At 38.3% G+C, this 21,165-nt stretch overlaps 1 protein-coding gene across 19 annotated transcripts in view; it reads right to left on the bottom strand.

Annotated features, from left to right (window-relative positions):
- TTLL5 (tubulin tyrosine ligase like 5) overlaps nt 1-21,165 on the bottom strand; it is a 387,986-nt gene that overhangs the window by 269,961 nt on the left and 96,860 nt on the right. For 15 of the 19 annotated variants that reach the window (XR_011970265.1, XM_072623519.1, XM_072623502.1 and 12 more), the window contains 4 exons: nt 10,071-10,152; nt 9,071-9,132; nt 7,610-7,704; nt 5,640-5,681 (listed from right to left, as the gene is read on the bottom strand). Coding sequence is in view for 18 of the 19 variants with exons in the window: in XM_072623519.1 (XP_072479620.1) it covers nt 5,640-5,681; nt 7,610-7,704; nt 9,071-9,132; nt 10,071-10,152 (281 nt within the window). In the remaining variant the exon portion in view is untranslated. The remainder of the gene's footprint in view (nt 1-5,639; nt 5,682-7,609; nt 7,705-9,070; nt 9,133-10,070; nt 10,153-21,165) is intronic. The other 4 variants (XM_072623508.1, XM_072623506.1, XM_072623513.1 and 1 more) reach the window with 1 other exon arrangement.

The following is a 21,165-nucleotide window of genomic DNA, read 5'->3' as shown; positions in this document are numbered from 1 at the left end:
CAAGATAGGAATAACTACATACATACCAGATATAAACAAAGTGAAGGCAACAGGGATGAGAGAGGGGAAGAAATAGGAAAGAACTGCTGGCAGGGATTTAAGCTGAGTCTTGAAGGAAGCAAGGGAGGCTAGGAATTGAAAGTGAGGGAAGAGATCATTCTGGCATAGGAGACAGACAATACAAATGCACTGGTAAGAAGATAGAGTGTTAGGTGTGAGGAAGAGCAAAGACGCCCATGTAGCTGGATCACAGAATGTGTGGAAAGGTTCAATAATTATAATGATGATTTATATTAAGGTTTGCTATCAACAGATCTTTTCATCACATGAAGGGTTATTAAAGTATATAACCTAAACTCCAATTCCTCACCATTCCCTATCCCAGCTTCCTATTTGACTGGACTCAATACTTGTGTAATTGATTTTTTAAAACATAAATAGAACAATTTAGATTTTAAACCTGCTAAATTTAATTTTGTTAAATTTTTCTCATCATTTCAGCTTGTCATTTATTCATGAACTATTCCTCTCAATTTTACAGTATCTACAAATGAAATAAGCATGTCATCTGTTTCTTCTGCCAACAGGAGAAAGAGACAGTGACAGAGTTTTCCCCTACACTTCCATGTTTTCTTGAAATCACAGTATCTTAGAACTTAGATGGAAACTTTGAGGTCAGGAATGAAGGGGTTAATATTGAACTCTTAAAGAATATTGTTTGGATATCAGTTCCAAATGCATGGAACTATTATATTCTCATCCAGTCCAAATTTCTACATATTGTCCACAAGAATATTATTAGAAATTTTGTTAAAATTCTTGCTGAAATTCAGAAATTTGAAAACTACAATATTCCTCAAATCAGAGTGGTACAATGGAAACAGCAATAAACTTGGAGTAGCAAGATTTGAGTTCAAATCCTGGCTTTGCCATCTGTGTGACTTTGAATGAGTCACTTTACATCTCTGAGTTTCGATTTCCTTGACACAAGACAGGGAATTTTATTAAGAATTTAGTAGTTTAAACATTCTTCCTTCCACTTTTGTAATCCTTAGCAATGTCAGTAAGAATCAGGTTATTCCAGGTTTCAGCCTTCCTGACTCTGTTCTTTCGTCTGTGACATTCTTTGATTTCATCTTCTTTGGATACTTACTACTGCTTGCAGATTTTACAAAGAATGCCCTATTGAAATCTGAGCTCAACAGAAAGTTCCCTGTGCAGCCACATTAATCTCATACATTCTCCTTTTCGTGCTCACCAAGATCATATGCTGTTTTGCTGCGAGAATTTTGCTTGTGGAGTACTACCATCCTTCTAAGACCTAAGAAATCCTTGTCGGAGTCTCGGTCCATGAGAATACATTGATCATTTCTCTGAAATGTATGAAACTGCTTTCCTCAAATCTAGGGCACACCTCTGATTATGTTTGTCATGGCCCTTCTCGGCTACCACAGACTCAAAGACAATGTAGTCACCCTCTCTTAAGTTTCCTCAGGGCTTCCATTTTTCTTTCTTCTTGGTCAAAATTAAGCACACAGCATCAGTGTCCCCTACAAATACTAGAGCTTGGGAATAAAACTGATAGACACTCAGGGACTCCCTGTCCTTCTGAAGAAGCTTTGTGATTGAGAGTAGAAAGTAAATTGACAAGCTGTAAGTATTATTCTAACTATAGTTTCTCAATATCATTGAAGTTACATAAAATGACATAAATTAGCACCTATACACACACACTCAAAGGAGAAAATATTCACTGCATTTGGTGTATTCATCACAAACAGATCAACAAAAAACTATTGTTGGGGACTATAAATCAGAACCAAGAATTTTTTTGGGGTTACAGCAAATGCATTTTACTACATTTCTCTAAAATATTCACTGAAGAGAACTCTGAATTGTAAGTAGCTGTAAATAATATAGAAAGAAGCAAAGAAAATAGAAATATTTAGCTAACAAGATATTTTGGGGAGAAAAAAGTAAAGCGAACCAAAGCTAGCACTACACTATTATCTTTTACAGACCATTAGGGTGGCTAGAGAACAAAGATAAAATATTTGTGACTCAAGCCATTTTGTGCTTTTGATTTTCTTTAAATTAGCCACAATCTCTAACTTGGGGTGGTGGTAAGTCTAGGTTTAACAAAAAAGAAAAAAAGGTGAGCAGACTCAGGCCATCATGAAAATACTGCCCCTTAGAACACCTGACTTGACTGGTGAAGGCATAACTGAAAAGCTTAATGTTCACAATTATTGTTCAGGCACTGTACAAGGCAGTTACATTACTATTAGTACAACCTTATTATCTAGAAATCTACTCACAGAAACAGCTATCACATATCTAACTGATTGACAATTGAACACTGTGACAGTGATGTGAAAGAGAATGATTAAAAATGATTCAAACTCAACATAATAAATACATATTAAGTTTGAAGAAAAATTTGAAAGATAGAAATTTAAGAGAGTTAGTGAATACAAGGCAATGAATGTAAATATGCAAAAACTAAAATATGGGGGGATGAAATAGAATAGTCTAAAACTGCAATCATATATAAAGGAAACAATGCAAAAACTGAGGATACAGTTCCAAAAAGTCTTATTTTGCCAACAAGTAAAGAAACCTAACCAAAATATGACACATGGCTCAAAACTTCAATAAAATGTAATACAGGGGGGAAAAAAAGAATGGTTCAACGGGGTCCAATAAAAAGAAATATCATATAAATAAAACAATATGTATATATCCATACATACACATAAGTATGTATATATGTGTATATGTATGTGTGGTTATATGTTTGTGTGTGTGTGTGTGTGTGTGTGTGTGTGTAGAAAAAAATGGAGTAGAATATTAGGCAATTAATAACTGACATGGGACAAAATGAAGGCATGAACTACCTTTTGGAAGATGAGTAAAGTTAAAAAAAAGTTTCATGTTATCAGGCAATAATCGACCTGTGGAAAGTTAGTTGTAGAAAAAAAACGTGCATGGCAATAAATGAAAATTTTTAATATATGCAAATCAGCAGGTCTAAAAGACATGCGTCATGGTGGGCATAAAAGGAATTGGTTTTAAAAACAAAACTTACCAAAACCACTTACAATTATGTTTGAAAAATCATGAAGAACTGGGAAGGTACCAGAGGATTAGAAAAAAGCAAATGTGGTACCAGTCTTCAAAAATGGTAAGAAGAATGCTCCTGGTGATTACCGGCCTGGTAAGTCTAACTCGAATTCCTAGTAAAATAATGGAACAAATATTAAGAAAAAAAATTGTAAATATCTAGAGGTTAGTGGACTCACGAAGAATAAGCAGTATGGAGATTTTACACATTTTAAATCAAATTAGACAACCTTTATTTTTTGGGGGAAAAATGAGAAAATTGATAAGAAAAGGGAGCCCTGCAACTACAGTTGGATTTTTATAGAAGCATTTGAAATTGTCTCAAATAATTTAAATTCTGCACTATACCAAATGTGTTTTGATTTACTACTGTGATATACACTGAAAACAAGTTAAAAGCCCATAAGCAAAAGATATGATAAATAAGGTGACTAAAGTCCAGGCCATCATTCAGGGATAAATAGAGACTAATGGTTATTTGATGGCCTAAGAGAAGAAAATATGAGCCATGAATTCTATAGATGATAGCAAACACAGAGCATTACTAATTCTGAAATAAGATTACTATGGAGATGTGAAAGAAAAACCAAAATGAGGTTCAACCTAGAAAAAAACATGACCTGGGAGAAAATTTTAAACAGATAGTTAAGAGAAATGAGAAACTGAGAAAGAAGAAATGGCTTCAAAATGAATAAGGGGATGAAAGGCTTACAAACACAACAATCCACCACAGCTTCAAAGAACTCATGATATGAAATGCTATCTACCTCCACTTATAAAACTGATGAACGCAAGAGTATAGAAGGAAGCATGCTTTTCCTTTTTCTATTTTTATTTCTTTTTTTCCTGAGCATGGCTAATGTGGAAATGTTTTGTATGACTATATATGTATGATGTGTATCCTATTTATTGCTTTTTCAATGGGTGGGGAAGGGAGAGAATGTGGAACTGAAAATTAAAATTAAAAAAATTTTAAATAAAGTGAGAAAATAGACTACAAAACTGAATAACCATGTTATACAACAGAGAAGAATAACATGATTTAGGATCTATAGAGAAAGAAGTACACTTTGCAGAAGCAAGAAGGTAAGTTCTCTGCTTATATGTGAGTTTAGGGCACTTAATTATCAGAAAGATATTCCAAGAACAAATAACTCCATCTGCAAAAAGTTGGCTGAACAATAATGGTCAGACAATGGTATTACAAAAACTGTTTTCAGTACTACTACAGGACTTGATCACTAATTAAGACAAGTTTCAAAATGCAAAGATAGAACAGATATAATTAGGAGTGACAAAATCAAAATGAAGAAAGGGAAAAATAAGGCAATGATTAAATGTAAGGGTCATGTCTTGAGAGTAACACCCAGAAAGCTATGCATCCCTAGGTAGATTCATTCCATGAGATATTTAGGATACACATTCTCTGAAGACAAGAATAATCTTCGATAGCATGGTTACTTAACATTGCAAAATACTACTTACAGTAGGTTAAAATACTCAATTTAAATACTAAAATCATGTTCAAGAAACTATCTTGGCTGGTTAACAGGTTCAATGAGAAATTCTTTTTTTGTTTATTTTTTTTTATTTCAAAGGTCTTTATGCCAGTATTAGTTCCTCCACTGACTACAGCTGAAGCTTCCAAGCTCAGGAGCTGTATCAAAGGAACAAAGGCCAACATTAACACTGATTGCCTCAGTAGAGAAGTAGTAGTGATGTGAACCATACTCAACATAATTCAATGCATCTAAAGTTTACACACTACCAAACAATACCAGGATCAAGTCTGTCACCATTTCCCCAAAGAAATGAACAAGGGGAGCAAGAGGGAGAACAGGAGAGAAGTCCCTATCTGGAGAACTCACACACTAATACTGCATTTGAGAGCAGCTAATGTGAGAGCAACTAAAGAATGATACCAAGAAGGAAGGACAAAATAGGTACACTGTTAAATAGTTACTGCTTGCGAGCTAATATGAAAAGTATAGGCACATGGAAAGAGCCTTGGTTAGATTATGTAACATAAAACTACTTATGCTAACCTTCATCTCTTGTGGCAGGTATTAGTTAGTTAACACATATAGTCCAAAACCATCATGAGAATTATTTCTAAGTTGTTCTACTAATAATCTCGTGATCAAAAACAGTATAAGCAAAAATGAAATAATTAGACCTACAATTTTTCTGAAACATTCTATCAAAATAGACCTAGTACTTTCTAAGCTCCATTCCATTTACTTAAGCATCAGTTGCCTCCATTCTCTCCTTCAATCATATTACATGAGGTGAAGAGACTTCTGAAAAGTTCCCATATCATATGTTTCCTGTCTTTTGTTCCTCCAGACTTTTTTTCTACTATATATTTATCCCTGTTTTCACTTTCATTTTATATTATTGAATTCTTCAAATACTTGAGGAATTCTCTACTTAACACAACTCAAGAACTAGAAACTAAAGCTAAATGACTTTCTATTTTTGGAATGGAAATAATTTCCAAATGACCCAAAACTTACCTGCTTGGAGTTTGATGATTGAGCTGGAGCAGATGCTGGACGCTAAAAAAAGATAGAAAAATGGAATAAAGCCATATATTCTCCTAAAATTCCAATGTCCCCATCCACTAAGACTAAGATGTGAAGATGGTAGAAAGTAACCACCAGGAAGAAATCTAAAATGAGACTTCTATGAGATGGAAGTGGTGGATCAAGGGCATTTAGTTCCCCATACGATGTCTTCCTCTCTAGCACATCTATTTCCAGCTTCATTTTCATAACTTTGAAAGCATGAACATTTTTAAAACTGAGAAAACAGAAGCTTCTCCAATATTTCAATGGAATTTCCTCTTCTACACATAAAGATGATAACCCTTACATGCCTTGTCATTTGGTATAAATCTTTTCCTTACTCTGACAAATTCATTTCAGACATTACATGTAATGTAGCTGCAATTTCTTTAGCCACAAACATGCCTCATAAGCTTCAAGAGAATGATATAACATTGCCTACCTGCTAGCAAAATAATGAGAGAACAGATATTCTAGGATTTTCATAATTTTGACAATAGAAAACAACAATTCATCCATGACAGACATGTAGCCATTCCAGAGAGAAACTTGACAAAAAAAAAGTTTATTAAAATTGCATGGCAGCACTGAAAATATAGTTTTTTAGTGAAAAAAATGTATGAGACCAAATCTATAAATGTTAGTAGTTATTATTATTATCTAGATAACTGCTATTTACACGAATATCACAGGAGCATGTGAAGAAGAACCATATAGCCAATTATGATAAATTTTCCCAGTACAATAGGGTTAAAACTTCAGTTCTCCCTATTAAAAATAAAAACAAAACTCTTGATCTATGATGATCTATTGAACAATTAAAAATCAAGTCCCTAGTTTAAATTTTCTTCCAAAAAAATATCTCTCAAAGAAGAACACTCCTCTTTACCATGTTAAAAATTTTAGATATATTCTACAGGAAAAAGCATCACATATATTTGAATAAATAACATTCTATCTGCTTGTTAGTCCAGACATGTTTTATCAGCGCAGATCACTTTCTTTGTGGCATGGGCAAATATAAGACACAAGACACAGTCCCTGCCTGCTGAAAGTTTCCAATCTAGTGAACAAGATACAAAGAATAACAAAGCAACAGGTGCACAAAATAATAAAGTATAGAGAAAAGAAATGCTGATTAGAAGCACAGCAAAGGAATCATCAGAATGAGGTGGTTTAATTAAGAAATGCTTCTTAAAGGAAGATGAGTTTGGAGGCAGTTATGCAATAAATGCAGATGGGCAGAGAGAAGGAGACAAGACCTCTACATGGGAGCATATGATACAAATGAAAGCACGTTAAGTGAGAACCAGCAAGTGGTATGAGAAGAATGACAGGCTGATTGGCGCGGCTGGAACAGAAAGGCTATTCTGGAGAAAGGGGAATCACACAATGCCAAAGAAATATCCAAGAGGATTTAGATCCTATACCATTTCACTTCAGGTAATATTTCATGGATACTGTTGAGGAGACCCATTTGTTGGGAGGATTTTCAGCTATATATCTTTTGTCTGTATCATGAAGCCAAAATGAAGATCAAAAACCACTTAACAAAGCAGCCACTGAGAATCAGTACATAATCTTCCCTTTTGTGCCAAGATTACATAGATATCAGTATAAGAAAGAAGAAAAACAAACAAAAGGGGAACTAAAGCAAAAATAAGGAGAGGCAAAGCAAGTAAGGAAAAGAGAAAGGAAAAAAGTGTGACTGACAGCATAAGCTATTTACCAAGGCTGAATGTAACTGGTTGCTAGCTGCCTATTTCTGCTCATACTCAGAGTCTCATGGTACAGTTTTCTCCAGCAGGTACCCTGAAAGTTCATGTTGCCTAAGCTCGCTCATTTGACTCTTACGCCAGTTTAACTCAGACACTTTCCTGTGGTCCTCCTAGAGGCTCCTAGCTGCTGAATTTGCTTACCTGACTTTTCTGGAAAGGATTTCTTCTGGAAGGCTCAAATGTAGGGTATATTGGCCTGGTTGATGACCGTTGAGAAGAGTCTTGGCACACAAATCCTAAATAAAGAAAGGGCAACATTAGAATCTACTATTTTCTAAGAAATCTGCAGGTCTAGTTTTACCTTTTCTTTTGTAGTACAAACCAAGTTTCATTGCCAATATCCTACCCAAAAGTATACTAAAGGTCACTACCTTCAATTATGTTTAATCTTGAAACCATCATAACCAAAAGGGACCAGAGAGACTCTTGGCTACACAGGTCATTCTTATTAAGAAAAAAAATGTTTAAGCTGATGAACTTGAGAGTAATGAAGCAAGAACTCTGTTGAATATTGACTGGAAAAGAATTCTTTGATTGGGAGAGTCTGAAAAAAATCAGTAAGGCAGGTAAGAGACCTGCTTGTTTCACAGTGATCATTATATCTTATTTATGGCTTGAGAAATCAAGCACCACCTAATATCTACTTACCTCCTGAATAGAAGCAGTTTTTCTTCCAAGGAGAACAGAGTAACTGAGTCCTTTAATTCAATAGTGTCCTAAGTACAGATCTACCTGAAATGCTCTGCGTAATGGTCTACTGACTAATATACCACAGTCTACCTATTCGAGACTATTTCTTTTGTATTTTCTTAGCTTCTCTTTTTAAAAAAGGTTTTGTTGTTCAAGGCACCTTCAGTTTCAGCTACTGGAGAAGAAATCATGTTAGGACCAATAGGGATTGTTTCAATGAAAATGTATCCAGTTTTCTTTATACCAAGAAGGCTTTGAAGCAGAATGAGAAGATCACAATAATCCAATGACCAAGAGTAACATCAGAGTATTATAAGGGACCATAAAGGCCATCTGGAGTTGCACTCTTCTTTTACCAATGAGGAAACTGTGTCCAAGGGAGGTGAATTGATCTGTTCAAGGTCGCCCTGATATTAAGTGTCAGAGGTAGAATCTGAACCTAAGACCTCTAACTCCAGAGCCTCTTTCCACTGTATAGCAAGACTGACAGAGGAACATGCCTTCCACAGAGAAGGGACACCACAGAGTAGATGAGGTATATGTTGTCAGATACTGTCATTATGTTTATTAGTTTGACCTAATTGCATTTCTTTATTACAAAGGAGAATCCAAATAGGGTGGAGGGTGAGATGAGGAGTCATTTGGAGAAATGATGGTGATGTTAAAAAAAAAAAATAAGTCTTTTAAAAAAGTATTTCTTTCAATGAATCAATATTTGATCTAAAACAGGAGGAAGCTAGGGAAGCTGGAAGATATAATAGGCAAGAATACTTTCTCTCACTTCCTTGAAAATGCCATTTCTTAGTACTTCTTCCAAAAAAGTTGGCAAACCTAACACTTCACTGATACTGAACAAAATGCAGATGCCAGCTAACTTTAATAACCTGTTAAATTCAGAGAAAACTAACTTACCTACAACAGTAAACATATCTGAAATCATACTGGCTTTAATCTTTAGGTCCAGAGGTGCATCACTGGAAGTGGAGAAAGAAAAGAAAGAAAAAATAACAAGATTATCAATTTTACAATTTAATGGATCAGATAACTTCCTTAAGGACATGTCTTCAATAGGCTCTAACAGATCAGAGATCTGAGAAAATAAAGGCTAACATGGCACAGAGTGTATTAGAGCCCCAGAAAAGAAAACGTCATTATAAAAAGACAAGAAAAGAAGAATTCAGCTAAAGGTACTGGTTATATACCTTCTCTAATGGGCAGGCTCAGTGCAAAGGTTTCTTAAGTATTTCACCTTTACCTTACCAATGACATAGAGAAAAGCCTTTACTGTACAACATTTATCTTACTCAATTTCATTAAACAGCATATTGACAACATTCACCTTTGTTAAGCACTGCAGCTGGGTGGTTTTCAGTATATTCATTAGCTTCCCAATTGTTCAGGGAAGCTCACAGTTAATTAAGAATACTAGATGTAGAGGTTGTGAGTAGAATTTTATCTGGTATATCAAATGATATTCCATCCTTTCTTCAAAGCAAGGGGTCAGCCAGAAAACAATAAAGAATTCTCCCATGTGAGAGCACTTAAATCTTTAGAACTGGATAGGCACAAGATATAGAATAGGACAAGGGGACCTTTTATCATCAGTGCTAGCTTAGACCCATCATTCTACATCTCCAACATATTTTTAATTGACTTACTATTAAAAAGTTTACTCAATAAGTTTTGGTGATAAAGAGGATGGAATACTTTAATTTCCAGAACTATGCAAGAAATATACTCAAAGTCTAAAACTTCCACTAATCTCTATCTATAACACTTAGAAAAAAACACAAGGAAAAATGTTGGGATGGGGGAAGGATCTTATTTCTCCAGTAATAAAAAATATGACAAAAAAAATTTTGGCGTTACTAGATGAATGTGTATCCCTCACTTGGTGACAGTATTCACTTACCAGGCCAAAGAAGGAGAAAGATTCACTTCCAGCAACCATGGTTTCAGAGTTGAATCAATGAGAACATCAAAGCCATAAAGCTCTAGAAATAAAGCAACAATCAACAATGGACACTTGAAAAATAAGGAGAAGATAGCAGAAGTTAAGAAGAGGACACAGACAAGCAGGGCCCTGTAGTTCCACCACATTAAATGTAAAACATACTTAAGAAAACAAGTTGTATATAACAAAAATTCATAGGCTTATATACAATCTGCTTTTCTGTTCTTTGTATGTAGAAATGTTCATATTCTTTAATGTTTGTCAAGTTCAAAATAAAAGGGGTCTAAAAAAAACCCAAAATATTTTTTAAAGAAATTTAATAATGTACAACATCACTTTCTATTTCACAAACTAATAGTCCTTTCTAGTGTGGAACAACATGAATCCAAATCTGTTGAGTTATTTCAATAAATCCCTGTAAGAAGCCCAAAGACTTAATAAGAGATATTATATCAGTTTCATGACCAGTAAAATGTATAGATCTGTGAGTCATCTGAAGAATCTTTAGTGTTCAAAAGAATTAGTCTATATTATTTTTGTTGTTGCTGTTGTTTAGTTGTTTCAGTTCTGTCTGACTCTTCATGACCCATTTGGGATTTTCTTGGCAAAGATAATGGAGCAGTTTGGCATTTCCTTCTCCAGCTCATTTTACATATGAAGAAACTAACGCAAAGGGGGTTAAATAACTTGATATAATGCCAATGCGATACCCACAGTAGCCACTATGGATATACATGCATATTTCCAGGGTAAATTAGCAAAATATAAACTTTCTTCCTCAAAGACGAAACCAAAATATTTACTCAGATACCAAAATCCAATTCCACCATGGTATCAATGAAGATTGTACACATTACCAATACAGGGAGTATGGCCATTCCCAAACCTTCCCTCCATCAGGCCTCCCCACAAACTAGCTCCCTTAGGCAAAATCATTCCCTCTCTCACTCAGGTTAGTTGCTCTATTCTGCTCTGCCTCCTCTCTCTCTCTCAGCTCCACCACAGTTTCTTTTCCTGCTGTATCCTCTTCTTGTTCCACCCATTCATTAAGCTCCTCTTACCTTTGCCTCCATGTGACTCAGGCTGTGGGCTGGGTAAAGCTCAAAGCAGGTCACATGGGCCTATAAAGGGGCAGGGAAGATCTTCAAATTCCCTTACCATTACACTTGCCTAGGATCACACAGCTAATAACTTGTCTGAGGCTGTATTTACATTAAGGAAGATAAGTCCTTTCTGACTCCAGGCCTGACACTCTATCCATTGTGCCACCTACCTGCTCCCAAAGTATATTATGCAACAATTAATTAGACAGCATTTGAAATGCTTTTCTAAGAGACCTCTAAGACCCCAAATTTCTCAACTCACAAAATCAAAGAATCAAGCAATCAACCAATTTATTCAGTGTCAACTACATACTGGACATAGAACAGTGGCCTCATGAAATGAATGAAGTCCACTTGGGGCAGGGTATACAAAAATTAAAATATTCTCAGCCTTTAACCAGTTTATATTCCAGTGGTGGAGATAGAAGATACATAAGTAAGTATATACAAAGTAAATACAATAAAATATGGGACAGAACTAGAAAAGAGGGTAGAGAGGTTCAGAAAAGGCCTGATATAAGTTCAGACCATTCTGAAAAATGGCACATATAGAGGAAAGCAAGTGATATGTGTGAAAAATGGAAAGAAGGCTAGTTTGACTGGATCTTAAAGCAGGCAAAGGCGAATTTATAAGAGTATTAGAAAGGGAGGTTGGAACCAGATTATAAAAGGATTTAAGTATCAGAGACAGAAGTCTATTTGACTGTGAAGGTAACAAGGAATCCCTGAATTTTACTTAACAGGGGAGTGGTATGGTCAAACCTATGGTTTATGAATATTATTTTTGACAGCTGTTTGGAAAATGGATTGGAGGTGGAAGAGACTAGAAGTGAGAAGACCAGTTAGGAAGCTACTGCAATTCTTCTTTGAGAAAGCAAATTGGAGGGATTGTTTTGCTGCCGACACGGGTATAAGTTGAAGAGTGCATCTGTGTGTGTGTGTGTGTGTGTGTGTGTGTGTGTGTGTGTATGTGTGTGTGTGCAACACATGAGTATAAGTTGAAGTGGGTATGAGTGTGCATGCTCATGCAAATGCAAGAAGCAAAAACAGTTAAATTCTCTTAGTCTACACAGAACTATTAAAAAAAGTCAGAGATAAAGAGCATGAGTCTAGGGCCTCACTGACTAAATTCACTATGAAGAACCCAACTCTATTCTACAAATAAATCATTTGGAGGCTTAGTTATCAGAAGAACAGAAATATCAATCTCTCTTCACAATCTGTTCTCAGTCCTTATCCTTTTTAGCCATTATTCATTGTATATGACATGGCTGAACATCCTATCCTTTCTTCCTTGATGGTCTTGCCTCTCTGGTTACCTATCTGATCACTCCTTTACCATCTCCTTAGCTGGCCCATTATGCATATTGCCTACCATGAACACCCAAACTGGGGATGATCACAAAGATTCTGTCCTAGTACAATTTCTCTTTGCTATCTATATCTCCTTACCCCTCCTCAGCCTCCATGGGTTGACCCGCTACCACTATACAGATGACTCACAGATCTATACATTCACTCAATAAACATTTATGAATGGCTTACAAAGTATTAGGTACTGTGCTAAGCACTGACAAAACAAGAAGAGGCCAAAGACAGTCTCTGTCCTCCAGGACCTTGTAATCTAAAGGGGGAGACAACCTGTAAACAAATACATACAAACAAAGTACATACAGGATAACTAGGAAATCATTTAGAGAAGAAAATACTTGGAATTAAGAGGTTAGGGGAGGCTTCCTACAGGAGGAAGTCTTTAGGTGAGACTTAAAGGAAGCTAGGGGAGCAGTGGTCGAAGTGAAGGAGGGAAGGCATTCCAGGCGTGGGCACAGCCACGGAAAACACCTGGAGCCAAGAGATGGAGCGCCTTTTTTGTGAACAGCCAGAAGGCCAGTGTCACTGAATCAAACAGTATGTATTAGGGAAAAAGATGTAAGAAGACTGAAAAGGTAGAAGGGGGTTTGGTTATAAAGGACTTTGAATGCCAGGGTATTTTGTATTTGCTCTTGGAAGTCACAGGGAGCCACTGGAGTTTCTTCAATATAGGGGGTGACATGATCTGACCTGCACGTTAGTGACTCAAAAATGGACTGGAGGGGGTAAAGACTTGAGGCAGGTAGATATACCAGCAGCTGTTACAGTAATCAAGGGGTGGGGTGATGATAACTTGCACTAGAGTGGTGGTAATGTCAGAGAAGAGAAGGGAGTGTACTTGAGAGATGTTGCAAAGGTGAAATCAACAGACCTTGGCAACAGCTTGGATATGATGGAGGAGGGGAGTGAGAGGTAGTGAGGAATCCATGATGACCAGTATGCCCAAAGGACTGGGAAGACGGTATTGATCTCTACAGTAACAGAGAAGAAAGACTGGAGCAGGACAGGGAGATTTGAGAATCATCATCATATATACAGCAATTCAATCCATGGTAGCTGATGAGAAAGAGAAGAGGAGAGGGCCGAGAACAGAACCCTATGGGACATCTAGGGGGCATGATATGGATGAAGATCTAGCAAATGAGACTGAGGAATAGCCACATAGGTAGGAGGAGAGCCAGGAGAGAGTAGTGTCCTGAAAACCTAAACAGAAGAGAGCATCAGGAAGGAGGGAGTGATCAACAGCACAAAAGGCTGCAGAGAGGTTGAGGAGAATGAGGACTGAGAAAAGACCACTGAATTTGGCAATTAATAGATCACTGGTATAATTAGAGCAATTTAAATGAAATGATAAAGAATGAGAAGAAAGTGGAAGCACCTACTGTAGATGAGCTTTTCAAGGTTAGCCACAAAGTGCAGAAGAGTTAAAGGGCAATAGTTATTAGGGATGGAAAGATCAAGTGAGGATTTTTTTCAGGGTGGGAGAGACATGAGTATGCTTGTAGGCGGTAGGAATATAAGTGATAGAGAGGGATCAGTCTGTTAAGGGAGATGGGAGGAAAGGGTTGGTAGAGGAGTTAGTCTTGGGAGTAAAGCCATCTCATATTGTGATACAAGGGTGAAGGAGGTAATGATGGAAGACAATTGAGTGATATGAAAGGAGGAAGAGGGGAGAAGAGGGAATTCACTGAGAATGGTTTTAATTTTTCCAGTGAAATATAAGGCAAGGTTCTCCACTGAAAGAATAGTGGGGAGGGGAGCCATGGGAAGTTTGAGGAGGGATGGAATGGTTTGGAAGAGTCCCTGGAGAGTGGGATGGTGAGTTGATAAGGAAGGTATAGTAGAATTAGCCAGCAGCAATGAGGTCCTGGTTGAGGTTACATAACATAAATTTGTAGTGGACCCTGGTCAGAATGATTGTATGTTTTCTCCACCTTCATTCAACAACACATACATGGGTTTAAAGCCAACAAATGGTGAAAGGGATCCAAGGTTGAGGTTCAACCGAATGGAAATGGTGATATGGTATTCATGAGAGGTGAACAGGTTGAGGAACTGAGTGGTGAGGGTATTTGAAGGAGAATGAATATGCATGTACAAATGCACTAGTATGAGGTCAGGAATTGAGGAGGAGAGAAAAATTATAAGTCAAGTATATAACTCATTAAGGAAAGAAGGTGAATGACTTGGGGGTCTACAGACAACCACTACCAGGATTTTGACTGAAGGGCTGATTGGATAGTTCGTACCTCAAAGGAAGAAAAGTTACTGAGTGAAAGAGGAAGGGAGAAAACTTAGAAGTAGAAATGGAGTGCAAGGAGTATTCTAATTCTCCCACCTCCACCAGTAAGCCAAGGAAAATGAGTGAAGGAGCAGCCAATAGTGGAAAGGGTGGCCAGGAAGGCTGCATCACCAGGGGAAAATCAGATTTCAGTAACAGTTGGTACATAGAAGAGAATGGCAAGGAATAGATTTAAAATGAAGGCAAGTTTGTTGCCTGTAGAACAAGCGTTCCAGAAGGCACAATGGAGAATCTTAGAGGAGTTATGGTAAAATTTGGGGGTATTAGGGTTGAGAAGGATGGTAAGGAGGAATCAAGTAGTAGAGGGTGTGGATTGGGGTTTGGATGATGACCTTACAGTTCAGAATCTTTGGGATGTGAAGGGTGTGACCAGGTGTGAAAATGTTCATCAAGTGGAGGACTTCACTCCTCTACCCTAGAAGAACAGTCTTAGCAGAAGGATAGCCTCAAGTTGAAGGGAGAGTTGTCTTTCTTTGCACTGGAGTTTCTCCACATCTCAGTGGGAGATTGGATTGGCAACAGGAGGTGTGAGATGCTTTGCGTTGGTACAGATATGGCAGTGGTTGCTTGAACTGGCCCCAAGCAATCTTTCCAACCTCACTGAACATTCTTAACTGGGTGCTACAGTGGCTAGTATATTGGGCCTAGGATCAGGAAACACCTGAGTTCAAATCTGGCCTTACACACTTTCTAGCTGTGTGACCCTGGGAAAGTAATTTAATCACTGTTTGCCTCAATTCCCTCTACTGTAAAACAGGGATCATAATACTTATTACCAGAGTAGTTATGAGGATCAAATGAGATATTTGCAAAGCTTTTATTTAGCCCAGTTCTTGGCACATAGCAGGCATTTTCCTTCCTTCCCACACTCTGTGATTCAGCCAAAGTGACTTTCTCTCTGTTCCTCATACTTCATCTCTGTTCCTCCACTTCATCTCCTGCCTCTATGCCTTTGCATGCCTTCCCTAAATGCACTCACCTTTGCCTCATAAAATCTTCCTCATTCTTTAAGACACATAGCTCAAGCCTTATCTTCCATGTGAAGCCTTTCCCAATGCCATCCAACTACTAGCGTCCTCCTTCCCAAATTATCTCTTAATTTCTTTGTAATTACATTTGTATTTTTTCTCTTTACATTTATTCTGCATATACTAACATATGTTTGTTATCTTCCTCATTATCCTCCTTGCAAATACATTGTTTCACTGTATTTGCATTTGCATCAATCAGCACAGCACCTGGTACACAGCAGGTTCTTAATGAATGCTTGTGCACTGAATACTACCCAAAATGTCAACTTATCATCTTTAAAATCATCAACAACAGCAACATCACATATTGCTCAATCTTTTCCAGGAGAAGATAAAATCTCTACAATTTTTGACTGAGTTTAGGCATGGAAAACACACAGGCAAATACACCCCTGCATGTTGTGTGTATTGGCAAGAAGACAGGGCTGGAACTCAAAGGATCCACATTCTAGTCTTCAGTCTGCCATGATCTTGTCGTATAACCCTTAGGCAATTTGTCTGACCATTATTGTGTGTAAGTCTTCTCTTCTGTAAATTCAATGGACTGGACTAAATTATTTCTGAGGATCCATCTAAGTTCATCCTTTAACAACTGATCCTGGAAAATTCTGCCTACTTCAAGGATGGTTTGGGGCTGTTTCTTAGACCTCTCAGCATACAAGTAGACCATCAGTTATCTAAGAATCCAGAGGCAAACTGTCTATCATGCTGTTCATATTACCCTGGCAGCCTTGATGTATATCCTGCCATTGGACTCAGATGACTCTGCAGGAGACAGTGAGGCTGATGACTTTGCATAGCTCTGCCTCACTTAAATCCAATTAGCTCAAAAGTAAAGACATCACCCTCTTGATGTCCTCTTTGAGAACAAAGAACAAACAAATAACAATTTCCCTGGCTCTTCCTTCCCTTGAAGCATTATATGATGCTTCAGAAACCCGGTGTTTTGTACTCCCATTTCTATAATATAGACTAACTTATGTCATCTCTAAGTTCAGTTTCTGTGAAAGGCTTCCAAATGTAGATGCTTACTGTTCCATTTAATTTTCAAGAACTTTAAAATTAGTTAATGAGAAAAAATTTCAAGTGCTTACATCCTTCCCTCTTGCCTTCAATCAGTCAATGAGCATTTATTGTCTACTATATGCTAGGCATTATACTAAGCTCTGGGGATACAAAGAAAAGCAGAAATATGGTCTCTATGCCCTCAAAGATCTTGTATTCTAATGAGGAGGACAACATGAAAACAACTATGTGCATACAAGATAGTCAATGGAAAGTAATGTTAGAGGGAAGGCATTAGCAACAGGTGGGAACTAGGAAAGACCTCTTGCAGAGTGGGGTTTAGGCTGAATCATGCAAGACCTAATGGAATCCAAGGGGCAGAGGCAAAGGGGAGAGCATCCAATGCAAGAGGAGCAGAGGAAAAGCTTTGGCTAACCATATATACTTTTGGAAGATCACTTGGGCAACTGAATGGAAGACAGTGGAGAGAAACTTGAGGCAAGGAAATCTGCCAAACAGTTATAGCAATAGTCCAGGCATAAGGTGTGAATGGCTTGCACCATTACTGTATCTGCATTAGCAGAGAGAAGTGGACATATACATGACATATTCAGAAATGATAACAAATAAATTGGCCTATTACATACACAGTTTTCATCATAAGTTCCAAAGAAGAATATTAGGTATAACTTTGTTAATAAAATTATAACTGAGGAATTTTTTTATGCCTAACCTAATTTTCAAAAAAGCACAATGTGCTCCTTTAACCTGCAAAAATATTTTTTCAGCTTAACACAAAGCAAAATATATCAAATGAAAATGCTAACTGCAGCACTCATACAAATCCACTGTCATACTATACATTTAAATGAATGTGATACCATTATAGATACAGTTCAAGGAAAGCAATATGTTCCTCAAAGTTTTCAAATTTTGATATAATACATGAATTCACATGATTTGACTGAATAAACCTGTGAGAACAAAGTATAATACAAATCTAGGTAATGACATGGTGGTGGTACATGCTTGTAATCCCTGCTTAAACCACTTCACTCAAACTCATAAATTGGACGACAAAGGCCCAAGTTCCACTTAATGGCTGCTTTTTTGGCCCTCTTGGCTTAGAATGAACGTCAATGGCAGCCGTTTCTGTTTGGAACAGCAACCCTGAGGGCCTTCCCCTCCCAGTTTGAGTATTCTTTTTTTCTAGTTAAAGGGGCCATCCCTTGACTCACTTCTTAAAGAGGTCTATTCACTGAATGGGCATCACCTCATTCTAAGTGAGTACCTGAAAAGGCCTTAGCCTAAAAGGGCCAGGGTCTCCCATTGCATCCTGGGCCATATCCAGTCATCCTGATGAATATCTGGATGGCTATGGAGGACAAAGTAAGGCTGGTGACTTTGCACAGTCCTCCCTCACTCAAATCCAAGGCAACTGCAAGCCATGTCATCATTTCCCTGATGTCATGGTCCTCTTTGAAAACGAAGGAAAGAGAACTGAGAAGCTCACGTTGTCAGGGCATTCTCAGGGTCCTCTAGCCTCTAGGAAGGGCCACACTGACTCTGAGCAGGCACACTGGGGAAATGTCCATTTCAACCCTTTTCTGTAGGATTTAGGCCATGCTCTCAGCCTCGGAGGCTGCCATCTCAAGACAATGCCCTTTACCAGAAAAAGGAGAAACAAGGAGGAAATGACTTCTGGACAGGAGGGTAGAGCCAGGATGGCAGAGTAAAAGGAAGGATCTACTGTAGCTCTCTGCCCAAAGAAAAATGACTCTACACAAATTCTAGAGTAGCAGAAGCCACAGAACAACAGAGTGAAAGAGATTTCCAGCCCAAGGTAGCCTGGAAGGGTGACAGGAAAGGTCTATTGCACCAGGCTCAGAGTGGAGCGTAGCCCACTCTTGGCCATGCCGTGCAGCAGGGACAGCATTGGAGCAGCCTTCAGGGTGCAGAATCCTGGGTAGCAGCTGTGGTTCCCAGATTCCTCAAACCACAAATGCTAGAGACAGCTTCAAAGGTCAGTAAGAAAACTCTTTCACCTGGGAGAGAAGGGAACAGGGTCCTGCCATAGTCCCAGCCTCAGGTGGCTGCAGCGTCCATTTTTGGAGTGCTGGGCCTAAAGACCCTGGGGGAATCAAGTGGCTGTTCTGAATCTCAGCCCTAAGTGGCGGCTCTGGGGTGAGGAGGAACACTGCCATGGTGGAGTTGAAGGTGGTTGTAGAGAGGGAGACCTACTTCAGATCCTGGGCAGAAAAGCTTGTGGTCTCCCAGACTAGAGTACAGGGCAGAATAGGAGTAACTCCTCTCCCTTGATTGTGCCACCATGGAGGAAATGAGAACTTATAGGTCCCTAGAGTATACCCTCCACTTGACAAAGGACTCAAAAGTCAAGTAACTGGCTGGAAAAATGCCCAAAAAAGGAAAAAAAAAATAAGAGTATAGAAGGTTACTTTCTTGGTGAACTGGTACTTTCCTTCATCCTTTGGGATGAGGAAGAACAATGCATACCATCAGAAGAAGACACCAGAGTCAAGCCTTCTTCATCCAAAACCTCCAAAATAAATTTGCAATGGTCTCAGGCCATGGAAGAGTTCAAAAGAGATTTTGAAAATCAAGTAAGAGAGGTGGAGGAAAAATTGGGAAGACAAATGAGAGTGAGGCAAGAAAATCATAAAAAGCAAGTCAGCAGCTTCCTAAAGGAGACCCAAAAAAATGATGAAGAAAATAACACCGTTAAAAACAGACTAACCCAAATGGTAAAAGAGGTCCAAAAAATCAATGAGGAGAAGAATACTTGAAAAAGCAGAAATAGTCAAATGGGAAAGGAGTTTCAAAAGCTCACTGAAGAAAACAGTTCTTTAAAAATTAGAATGGAGCAGATGGAACCTAATGACTTTATGAGAAACCAAGAAATTACAAAACAAAACCAAAAGAATGAAAAAATTGAAGACAATGTGATATATCTCAATGAAAAAACAACTGACCTGGAAAATAGATCCAGGAGGAGCAATTTAAAAATTATGGGGCTACCTGAAAGTCATGATGAAAAAAAGATCCTAGATACCATCTTTCATGAAATTATCTTCAGCAAGATTTTGAACCTCCTTTTCCATTTGCCTAATTCTGCTTTTTAAAGCATTCTTCTCCTCACTGACCTTTTGAACCTCTTTTGCCAAGTGAGTTAGCCTATTTTTAAAGGTGTTACTTTCTTCAGCATATTTTTGGGTCTCCTTTAGCTAAGTGTTGACCCACTTTTCATGCTTTTCTTGCATCTCTCTTATTTCTCTTCCCAATTTTTCCTCCACCTCTCTTACTTGATTTTCAAAATCCTTTTTGAGCTCTTCCATGGCCTGAGCCCACTGAATATTTATTTCGGATGTTTGGGACATAGAAGCCTTGACTTTTATGTCTTTTCCTTATGGTAAGCATTGTTCTTTCTCATCCAAAAGGTTGGGAGAAGATATCTGTTCACCAAGAAAGTAACCTTCTATAGTCTTATTTTTTTTTCCATTTTTTGGGCATTTTCCCCAACCAGTTACTTGACTTTTGGGTCCTTTGTCAAGGGTAGGATATACTCTGGGAATCTGTGAGATCTCAATTTCTCCAAGGTGGCACGATCAAGTGTGTACTAGTCTGGATGCAGATAGGGATTTTTCTGCCCAGAATCTTAGCAGTTACCTCTCCACAGCCACCTGGCCTCCAGTTCTGCCAAGTCAGCACTGGGGGCTGATTTTCAGATAAGGTGGATGGGCAGGGCCACCATTCAGTGTGAGACAAAGACCAGCTCAGCCAGGGCCTCCACACAGGGCTGAGGTAAGACTCAGCTCTTCAGTGCCCCCAGGGGTTTTTACGCTCCAACAATGGAGCAGGTGGTACAAGCTGCTGTGCAGCCTCTGTGGTCGCTGCCTCCTGCTGAAGTGATGGGAAGGCCCTTCTCCCTTCCTGGCCAGTTGAAAATACCCTGTCACTGACCTCTGGCACCTGTGGGTTGAGGGATCTGGGAACCGCTGCTACTGGGACTGTGGATTCCGCGACTGGGGATTCCGTGACTGGAGGTTCCACTCCCAAAGGCTATCAGGTGGCCAAGGCTGGGCTGGGCTCCACTCCGCATCTGGTGCAACCGATGTTTCCCGTGGGTCTTTCAGGTCACCCTGGGCTGGAAATCTCCTCCACTCTGTTGTTCTCCACTTCTGCTGCTCCAGAATTTGTTGAGAGTCCCTCTCTACAGGTATTTT

The sequence above is a fragment of the Notamacropus eugenii genome, chromosome 7, assembly GCF_028372415.1.
Source record: "Notamacropus eugenii isolate mMacEug1 chromosome 7, mMacEug1.pri_v2, whole genome shotgun sequence".
Taxonomy (NCBI): domain Eukaryota; kingdom Metazoa; phylum Chordata; class Mammalia; order Diprotodontia; family Macropodidae; genus Notamacropus; species Notamacropus eugenii.
The sequence above is the reverse complement of the archived record's forward strand: the minus strand, read 5'-3'. Positions and strand labels throughout refer to the sequence as shown.